The following is a 10,878-nucleotide window of genomic DNA, read 5'->3' on the forward strand; positions in this document are numbered from 1 at the left end:
TTGGAGAAGCAGTCGTTATAGATGAGGCCTGTGTACGTGGAGAACAGCTCCATCAGCGGGATGATGTATCGACCACTGAATACTGCGTAGAACATCTGGTGTAAAAACCCAAAAAGAACAAAGCAATCCGTGAGAACAGGGAAAGTCCCTCCTAAAGTCAAACCAGGGAAATCAGTCTGTTGTAGGACAAACATTGGCCACACGAACAAGAGCCCAAAATCTATTTCCCCTTGGCAGGGATTAAGGGTGCAAGAGGGAGCAGGGCAGCACAGATAATGAGGATAAAGGGGCACCGTGGATCTCCACAGAGGACCCAGGAGTAGCTGGAGAGGACAAACTGCACTGCACAGCCTGATGCAACTCCCAGCTGGCAGCACGAGTTTGGAACCAGGAGCACAGACACTGTCAGTCTCCTCCAGCCCTGCCAGTGTATCTTAACCCTGGTTCTGCTCCTTTTTACCAAGATTCAGGCTGCTGCACAAGAGATTAGCTGTAAAGCAGAAGCTCTTCAGGACAGCACAACATGAAAATATAAAGACAGGCAGAAAAAGGAAGAGCTAAATTAATGTTAGCATTGTTGTATCTCAGTTTGAAAAAAGCTTAAACGTTTTCAAAGTACTTGCAGATGAAGCAGGCAGTTACACAACATGCTCTCAGAGTCAGAACCTACAGGATCTCCCTACATGAGTTCCTCTTTTCGCTCTGGTGTGGAGTTCTCTGTAATTAGTTGTTTATAATGAATTGCTTAGCCCTACAGAAAGATCAAACCACCCATCCCAAATCCTGACACAGAAACAACTGAGCAGTCTCCAAACACCTCTCTTGCACTTCTGGTCTCAAGCTACCCGAAGCTGAAAATATGGTCATCTCATAGGGGTGAAAATCCTCCTGTTTGGACAGAATCTAAAGTTTCCAAATAGAGTTTTTAATCATATTATTAAAAAAAAAAAAAAAAACTAAGAAAGTTCATTGGCTCCAGTTATTTTACCATCTGAAGATCATCCTTCTGCTCCTGAGGTGTTTCTGGGCATGGGTAGAGGGAGACCCAGAACCTGGAAGACAGGGAAGCACCTCAGTGACAGAGATGGAAAGAAGATCAATCAGTCGGGGGTGAGGCAGAGGCACCCTGAGAGAAGTTTCTTATCAGCAGAGACTGCCAAGCAGAGCTCCAGCCCCTACATCAAAGGGATGCAGAAGTGCTTTAGGCCAAAGCAGAAGTTCGAGTGCTAAAGAAAACAGAAGTGGGAGAGAATGCTCTGCTCCCTGTGCTGCCAGTGTCTCCAGGCACTGTCATGAGGCTGGTCAGCCATCCAGCTGAGGGGGAATGATGTCACACCAGTGCAACTGCTGATAGAAGCAGTCACTGTTGTCTCCACTGTGGAGAATGTCCCACTGATGTCCCATCAGGCCTGCCCCAGAAATCACCATTGCCTTGTTTTTTTGCATTCCCTAGCACAGCAGCTGTGTACTTTGAGCATTACAGGCTGGGGAGTGGCAAGTGTGACTGTAAAATGTGTTTCAGTTACTTATGGCACATTTCATTTGCTCTCTAAATATGTGCTCCTGCAGCCACTGTGAAACAGGGAGTTGAGAAATATCGATATAAAATAATGTCAGTGTGTTTCAAATAATTGAAATCTGCCCAGCTGTCAGACTTTCATACCCTTTACAGATCTTCTTGACTCTGTTCTTCAGCTGGTCACCTTGGAAGAAGATGATAAATACAGACTTGTGCACGTAATCCCTCTAGAACAAAGGAAAGAATTGTAGAAATTAGCATTGGCTAATTACCAGAATTCTAATTTTCCTTTCACTGAGTTTGTCCATCAGAGCTCAGATATGCAGAGCAGGTCAAGAAATGTACCTGATTAACACTGAAAAAGGAGAGCAATTTTATCACCTCAGTACAGAATACCTGCACTGTAGTTGTGTTCACTGAAGCAAAATGCCCCAGGTTATCCATTATTGATTCTATAAAGTAAAGTAAATGGGAAAACCTGGTAAGAGCTCCAAAAATAATGATTTTGTCAGCACTTAGTTCAGTCAGCTCACCTACAGAATCAAGCCAAAAGAGTGAATGAAGATTAAAAAAAAGTGGAGTTTAACCAGTGTGGCTCCCAGGGAGGCCAGAGGCACATTCCTTGCACAGCTGTGTCCGTGGGGGCAGCCAGGGCCCCTTTCCTGCATTTGTTGACAAGTTATTGTTCTACCTTACTTAGGAAATTTTAACATAATGTTTCAAGAATAATTACATTAGGTGTAACCTCAATTTAAGGAAGTTCTGCACAATAAGAACAAAGTCTCTCCTAGCAGACAGATGATTCCACAGGTCAGCTACCAGTGGTTGGTGGGAGAAGGGAACACATCAGCCTCACATGAGAAAGAGAGGCCATTACTGAGCTTCACCTCCTGGGTCTGTGTTCCAGGGCAGCCCTTTACTAGGTAAGAGCAAGGGTGCCCCAAGTTTGGGCAGTGCCCACTGGTTTGAGCACAGAAGACACTGGATGTAAAACCAGGCCCAATCACAACATTTATTATTTGTTTCTATAGTAATGTGAACGATTCTGAGGTGGATGTTTAAACCACTGATTAGTGAATTATGAAAAAAATGAAAGGTTCAAGTTCAGAGAAATGAGCTTCAGATACTACACACCACCCATGTCCCAAAGAGCATCTCCCACGAGGAATCACTCCTCATTGCAGTTTGGGCCAGAGAAATCCCAAGGCCCTGCTGCAGTCCGTGTTTTGAGTTGTTTTCCCCCTTCCAACAGCACTCCCCATCCAGCCTCCTATTTTTGTTTTAATTAAACAGGAAAACATTTGTTTGCAGCTCAGAGGCTGCAACAGGTGCTGGGATGGACCTCACTGAGGAACAGTGTGGAAGAGGTTTTACAGTGACTTCTGTGAGCCAAAGAGAAGTCTGATTAGAGGATCCATGTTTAGCCTTGAAAGAAATTTCTACCAAGGTTGTTGACATAGAAACCAAGAAAGAAAGGATAAATAACCTGCAACTGCCTATTCCAATAAGAACTTTCTTTGTCTTTCCTGACCAATGAGTAAAGTGTAAACTTAGGAGTTTTGTAAGAATGTATAAAAAGCGTTTGAAGCCTTCTGAAAATGGAGTGTGTCGCTTTGTGCTGTCTCTGCCTCAACTACGACAGGACAGAGGCTTCTATCTGAAGATCCCTTCTATGTTTAGATCCTGCTGCTGCAGCAGGAGCTCCGTTACTGTGACGGGGTCCTCCAGGGGGTTCTCGATCTCGGCCTGGCGCAGGAAGACGTTCCCGCGGCACACGCGCCACAGCATCCGCTCGAACGTGGGGATGCGCTCGCGGTTGATCACGCCAGCCACGAACCTGCAAGGGGACAGCACGGCCTGAGGGGCTGCACCTGAGCCACCCCACAGCCAGCACACCGTGGCACCTGGGGGTTGGCACCGCACCGAAAGCTGTCAAAACCCTGCTTTGACATTAGTTCTTCAAGCAGAATGGAAGGTTCTCTAAATGCACACAGCAAAACAAGTGCACTATAGCAGAGGCTCTGTTTTTTAACAGAATGAAATATTATTTTAAAAATATATAACTCACTGCTTGTAGGAGAAACAAATGCATTTAGATATGCATTTTCTAGCCTTCATTCCCCTACATTCCTGGTACATTGGCTGCAAGGGTTACAGCAGCCATGGCTGCCAGTGAGTATGTCCTGGGCTCATACTTAGACCTCACTGGACCAAACCCCATGTCCAGATGAAGTATTACACATGTACAAGGAAGCCTGGAAGCAGCTGATAAAAAGGATGTAGAACTATACAGTTACTTCAGACCATTATGTGCCCACAGTAGTTACAACTTTCAACAAAGCTCTGAGATCTCAGAACATCTGAGGAAACAACCAGGCAGGCTTACACAGAATGAACTGGGTTAACTGTTTGGTGCAGAGAGAAATTTGTGAAGCACCAACGTGAACTGGGAAGTGAATATAGGCAAGAAAAGAGCAGAGAGCAACAGCCAGTTTTAGATCAGCTTTCATCTGCTTGGTGTGGAAAGTTCCACAACTGCACTCAAATCATTGCTGCTTCCATAGGCTGAGGATCCTAATCCAGCAATCCTGAACTGCAATTACCCGAGTCGGAGCGGGGCACCTCTTCCCATCTCGCTCGGCTCCAGCAGTGAAGAGGATTCCTTCAACAGGTCTGGATCTGCCATCTGCTGATGATGCAATTGCAATTCAGTCTGAATTCACAAATCAATTAATATCTAAGGAAACCAGTTAGTGGCATGGAGGGAATGAGGAGCCAGGAGATAGTTGTGGGAGACAAAGAAAGAAAAGAAGAAAGGAAAGGAAAGAAAAGGAAGAGCAAACATAAGACAGCAAAAAGAGGAACAAGATGACAGAAAAGACAGCAAGAATCACACATGGAAGGAGAAAAACAAGAGGAAAAATGGAATGGCTCAGCAGGGCTTCCATACAAGAAAGGCTTGAAGACTGTTGCAACAAAGGGCCTGGGACATATATAAGTCTGAAGAAAGACAGAATTAAAAAAAAATTCAAGTTTTAAACACAAGTGATGTTCCCAATATCCATATTTGAAGGCACAAACCAGAGAAACACAACTGACTCATGTATTTCCCCAGATATTAAATTAATTTATCATTATTCACCGTATGGTTCACCATCAGTGACACAAACACTGCTCAGAGCAGGCCGGCAACATGGCACGTCCTTTGGCCAGCAAGGCACTGAAACAGGACAGTTTTACACTGTCCTTCTTTGCAACCAATTTGCAGGCTAAAATTCTTAGGAATATGGCTTGTAAGTGTCAGAAATTCAGGTCAAGGATGCTCAAATCATATCCTCTTTTGCACCATCTTCACACTTGTTCAATCCCGCCTCACACTTAGTTCTACCTCTGCAGCTTATAAAATGAAATGCCAAAGATTACACTTTCTGAGCACAACCAGAGGGCCAAAGTCTACCCTCTGTGGAATGTAGGAGGTCTTTCCCACAAAGCCACCAAGGGAACTTGTTAAACCACACTGGAAGGCAGAGTTTGACCCAAGGACACATCACATCCACGCACACACACAGAGCACAGCCTTGCAAAACCTGTGGCAAGTGCAGTAACTTATGCCCCAGTCTCTGTATTTGGGCAAGAGCTGTGTCAGAGCGAAAATCTCTCCAATGCTTTACCTGCTTGTCAAATGAAAGTGTTTGCCATATACATGAGAGTTTTTGCAAGACTGACACCAAAAGCAGCTCAACTGCTTGTACACACACTTGCTGCAGCTTAGGATGTTATGTGAGGGAGGGAGCCCTTCATTCGGCTTGGAAAGGCAACACAGGAATTCCTGATCCTTTCAACTTAAAGATGACTTGTTGCAACATCAAAAACTCAATGAAAATTCAGTTCATAGAGAACACAACTAAAATAAGAAAGTTTGGTACCTGAAAATGAAACACACAGACCAAACATCCCAGCAACTGTTTGACATCTGGATTTCAGGATGTTGAAGAACAGTAAGTTACAATTGTTAGAGGCTTGTATTGTATTTCCCGTAACCAAGACACTCTCAGGGGTAATTTTTTGTGATGTGCAGCACATTTTAGCAGATGATTCATGAAAAAGGAAGGACAGCACATGTGATACCTCTGGATTTGCCTCACCCGAGAGAGAATTTGTTATATATGTTTAATATTAGCTTGGCCCATTTGGGCTATGTGTCCTTTATTCAGCACAAGTCCTGCTTAGAGGGGGTGGAATTACAAAGCAAAACAGTTTAGAATAAATGTGAATTAGACTAGATTAACTAAAAGAAAACATTATTTTGCAAGGATTATTTGCATTACAAATTCCATGTTCCTTAAATTAATTTCTCAACAACTCTGATTTGATGAGCACACCCTTTCTAGAAAGAAAATGGCACAACAGCAGCAGCTCTGAAGGATAACTAAAGCACTGCTGGGGGATTTAATAGAAATAAAAAATTGAGACTATGTGGAAATGGAAGAGTTATCCAGTTCCAGTGCAGGAAAACAGGATTCTGGGAAATCTACTTTGAATATGAGTTTTCGCCAGCAGTGAGTGAAATGTCAGAGTTATCGTGGAGTCGTTTTTACTAGATGAGGTCGTTCAGGATTGGAATCTCCCAAGCATTTCCATGGCAGTAATCAAGAAGCATAATACAAGAGCTTTCATTATTAAGCATTTTAAAATTGCTTATTGATCCCCTGATCAGCATCCAGATCAGTACCTTTAATCTCAAAAAAGGTTAATTTTCTCCACTGATGACTGCAGTCCTGCCCTGTGACGGTTCTGGATGCCCAGTGCAAACCCATACAATTCAAGCCCCTTCCAGGTCACAAACAAGACAAAAATCAATATTCAAAAGAACTAAAAAGGATTTATGTCACCATCTATTAACCCAGAGTCAGACAGAAGTGACAGATGCAAAGCAAACAGAGAAAAACAGATGGCAGAAGAGTCAGAGGGAGGAAGAAGGGACTGCATGCCATTAACTGTTACTTTTCCAGTCTTCTTTTACGCTCACACTCTAGGCAAAACTCTCAGACAAATCTCTCCAGCACATATGGCTCTTCATAAGTAAGGACAAGAAGACTGAGAAAAGGAGCATAATCATCAACATGGTGTGTTGGAACAAGAAATGGCTGCTTGGGCTGGAATGGTCACAGGAAGAACAAGGGGACATTTTGCCACCCTCCCTCCCACTGTGTTCAAACTCTGGAGAGCGAATGCCCAGCATGAAGGAATTGGAGACTCAGCCATTTCTTGTGCAACTCATTACTATGAATAACACAATCTTAATTACAAGTTATTGTAGTCTTCAAGTGTTGCAAGTGCTGTGCAATGGCAGCATGGAGGAAGTTGGCCACTCTGGGATGGTGAGCAGAGGCAGCTCTGGGCTGCTCGGGGCTCCTCCCAGCTGTTTGCTGAGCACAGAAAGCTGAGACAGGTTTAAACTATCCACATTTACATTTTACTGAACATCACCTCTAAGCTGTTCTGTTTGCTTTTACGTAGAGCAGCATATGTTCCTCGGTGTATTTTGTTTTATTACTACAGAAAACAGTTAAGAAAGAGAAGCAGAACATATCTAAGCTTTCTGTGGCTAGTTTGTGTAAGGCTGTGGGTGACCTGCCATGGACTGTTTATAAAATTGGTTTTGATCTTTAAATTTAATTTGATCCCACTGCAGTTGAAGAAGAGCAGTGGGCAGAGAGGACAATAATTAACAAGGCCAGGTTGGATGAGGCTTGGAACAACCTGACTTAGTAGAAGGTGTCCCTGTCCAGGGCAGGGGGGTGGATGGGGATGAGCTTTAAGGTCCTTCCCACCTCAAACCAGTCTGGGATTCATTCTCAAGATAGAAGTGCTCAGGACTTGGTTTTACATGATACTCAGAAGAGGCAGTGCTACTTTAACACAGCAAAGTAATGGATTATCAGGTTAATCCTGTTTGTCCAAGGGACACTTGTAAGTGAACATCCAACAATCAAAGACAAGGGATTTTTTGTACTGAAATCAACCCCACAGCCCAGCAGCCCTCACAGCAGCAGCAGCAGTATCTGTGTCAGCAGTGACTATGACTGGCACAGGACCAACCTTGGTGCCTGAACAGGCAATACCTTGTGCCAAAACAACAAAAAACAAACTGTTAGATAAACGGCCTGAAGTGTGCAGGAGTCCAGCTCCACTTGACAATAGCCCTTGTAAATACCAGGAGCCATTTCCGTTAAGAATTCTTTGATCAAATCCTGAGATTAGAGGAAACAGGACATCTGCTCAGCAAAAACATGTCCTGAAAAACACACAGGAGCTCTTTGAGAGAACTGCCAAGACTCTTGAGATACTTCAGCTTTACAAGGAAGGGTTATGTCTTCTCCCAAGCAGGATTTATGTCAGTGCCATGAATGATATTGGAGAAGCTGCTCTCAGCTCCAGTGAAAGTTGCCAGTTCCTAGCCTAGATGGTATTTGACAAAATGTCCAAGACTTTAAATGTCAGCTTTGCTCCACAACTGACCTCTGAAAGCTTCAGGGTTTGATCAAACGCTCAATTAATTAATTAATTAATCTATTATGTCAGTGGACTTTGTATTGTGACCCTGATGAGTCTCCCCATAACACTTTAAAGGCTGAAGAGAAATTCAGCTCGATTTTAAGTCCCCTGCACGTGCACCAAAGAAACTCTGACCCACTGGGGACAGTGCTTGCTGTAGCACTAAATCTTGGGGTTGTTGATGTGCTTTCAAAACTACTCACATCTTAATTATGTGACACAATTTTTAGACAAACCATTGCTTAACTAGAACAAGCCCAAATCAGCATTGTAGGAGGTAAATCATGGGTAGCTATGTGTACTGCATGAAAAATGGAAAACAATTTGTGCAGCTTTGTCAAACAAAGCATAAAATGACCCTGCTGTCCAAAACAGCAACTAAAATATATTTGAGAATAAAAATGGTAATGTCTATGAGAAGAACCAACTCCCCAAGTGTTAAAGCCCACCGGTATTCTGACCTCATCAAAAAACTGCTGAGTTTTACGCAGTATAAATTTTAATTCTGTCAGCTCCAAGAAGTTTCTCTTCAGAGACTCCTGCTTGGTGTTGATCTCTTTAAGCTCATTTTCAATTTTCTCAAAGTTTGCCTGGAAGATGTGAAAAGGTGAGAGAAAAAGGACTTAAAGCAATTCCATGATTAAGTGCTGTTCAGTCTGTCAAAACACAGAGGTAAGTCAGATGCTTCACATCCCCACCCAACTTGCATGGATTGACAGATGCATCTCCAGCCTGCTGTGGCACAGATCCAGATCTGCCACATCTGCAGGCAACTGCAACTTCTCACACTCAGCCAGACTTTTATGGACTGGATTGATAGAGTTTCTTCAAATCAATAAAATTGTGATAAACTTTATGACCCACCACCATAAATCATGTGGTTCCAGCAGTTTTTGGCTCGTTTGAGTGGTGAAATTCCTGTTGAGTATTCTCACTTCTGTATTTGGACAATGTGAGCTGGCAGAGCTGCTCCCAGGGACAGCTGGAGACTGAGCTAATGCCCCCCGCCACTAAATCCTGCAAGCATCAACCAACAGAGGCAATTTCCCCCGTTTCTTTTCAGAATCAAATACTAGTTTAAGTCTTAACACATCATTACTTCCAGGTCAATCATGTCACGTGGAAAAGGCACCTCTGGGTTTTCGCCAGTGTCCATGATAGGAATATTTGCCTTTTTAATCTCCTTCTCCACAAACCCTGTCGAGACAGCATTAGAAGTGTTAATTACAGACATTTTAGCGTCAAACAGTTCCCCCAGCCTGCACCTGGCCCCAGCAGCAGCTGATTCCTTCACCTCCTATTCCAAGATGTCTGATTTGGCCAGAGTTATCTTTCCAGGGGGAGGTGAATCCCTGGAGGCAGAGAGCCCTGCCTGTGCCCTCACCCCTCTGCTCTGTTCCAGACGCTGCCCTGCAGCTTCAGCCTGCCTTCACTGGATTTTTTTTTGTTTGTTTGTTTTTTAAGCAAAAGCTGCAGAGTCAGAGCCACAACAACCCCAGCGGGAATGTACGGAGCTTTCGGTCCATCTCCTCGCACCTCCGGACTTCATTGACGAATTTACGGTGGAACACGTTCACGTCGGGGTTCAGCTGCAGGGAGAGACACGGGACTCAGCAATGGCCCGGCCCACCGGCCCCGGGTCGGCCGGGGCTCCCGGTGCCGCCACGGCCCCGGTCCCGCAGGGTGCGCGGGGGACACTCACGTCGCGGAACTGGACCTTGCCCAGCTCGCCCAGCTCGCTGACACAGCAGTACGCGGCCTCGGACTGCAGAAACAGCTGGGCCAGGGTCATCTCCTCGCTGCGGAACAGCTCCCCCATGGCGGCGCCGCTCCCGCCGCGGCCTCTGCGGGGATGGGCCGTGAGAAGCGGGCCGGGGGCAGGCACCGAGGCCTTCCCGCCTCCGCCGCCCCGTCACAGCCCGGCTGCACCTGGAGCCGGCCCAGTGCGGGTCCCCACCCCATCGCATCGCGTCCCCATCATATCCAGCCCCGTTCCGTTCCGTTCCGTTCCGTTCCGTTCCGTTCCGTTCCGTTCCGTTCCGTTCCGTTCCCCGGCATTACCGGCCGCTGCCGCCGCCGGCGCCGCCTGACCCGAGCCGGCTCCCGTCCGCGCGTCATCGTCCGCGCGGGGCGGTGTCACGCGCGCGTCTCCTGGCGACCGCGCACGGCCCCGCCCCGGAAGTGATGATAAGGGGAGGCCCCCGCGCCGCCGTGAGTGACGTCATGAGCGGTGTGGTGACGGAGCTGTGACGTCACTGGGATCGTGTCCTGGGCCCGGCCTGGTCTCGGTGAGGCCGCGGGTGCGGCCCCGTGCACGGCCCGGGGCAGCGACATGCGAGGCACAGGGAGAGCGAGGAGCAGCCCCAGGCGCAGCCCGGTGTTCCGCTGGGAGAGATCGGCTCCAGGCTGAGGCTCCCAAGGGGACGCTGCCGGTTCCCAGCCATGGGCTGCTCCTGGTGTGTCCCCGCCGCAGAAAAGGGGCTGAGCTGAAGTTAATCCAGACACAGAAAATGACTCGCGGTGTTCCAGCCCATGGGAATTCCAGTCCAGGGCGATGGCTGTGGGCACAGGGGCACCAAGTGAGGCACTTGAGCTCACTGAGCCCCAGGAACAGATGTACATCCCTGGCCTGTGGGTTTGTCTGGTTCTATCCGCACTGACCTACTGACTCAGGCAGATTTTTTTTTTATTATTCCCAAAGGCACAGAGATGTATTGGAGTCATGTATGGCATGGATGTCGAACTCTTCAAATACTGGCTTTGCTCCACAACTAACCTCTGAAAGCTTCAGGCTTTGATCA

The 10,878-nt window shown here is 46.4% G+C and overlaps 1 protein-coding gene across 1 annotated transcript; it reads right to left on the reverse strand.

Moving 5' to 3' along the window:
• Positions 1–458: 458 nt before the first annotated feature.
• On the reverse strand, positions 459–10,028 carry LOC128819709 (V-type proton ATPase 116 kDa subunit a 1-like). Its single transcript, XM_053999953.1, has 8 exons — positions 9,780–10,028; positions 9,588–9,666; positions 9,177–9,274; positions 8,539–8,667; positions 4,123–4,205; positions 3,230–3,356; positions 1,664–1,746; positions 459–1,052 (listed from the first exon to the last, which is right to left on the reverse strand). The coding sequence occupies exons 1-8, from the start codon at positions 9,894–9,896 to the stop codon at positions 980–982; spliced, it is 789 nt and encodes a 262-aa protein (XP_053855928.1). The 5' UTR covers positions 9,897–10,028; the 3' UTR covers positions 459–979.
• Positions 10,029–10,878: the final 850 nt, after the last annotated feature.

The sequence above is a fragment of the Vidua macroura genome, chromosome 27 (genome assembly GCF_024509145.1).
Source record: "Vidua macroura isolate BioBank_ID:100142 chromosome 27, ASM2450914v1, whole genome shotgun sequence".
NCBI classification, from domain to species: Eukaryota; Metazoa; Chordata; class Aves; order Passeriformes; family Viduidae; genus Vidua; species Vidua macroura.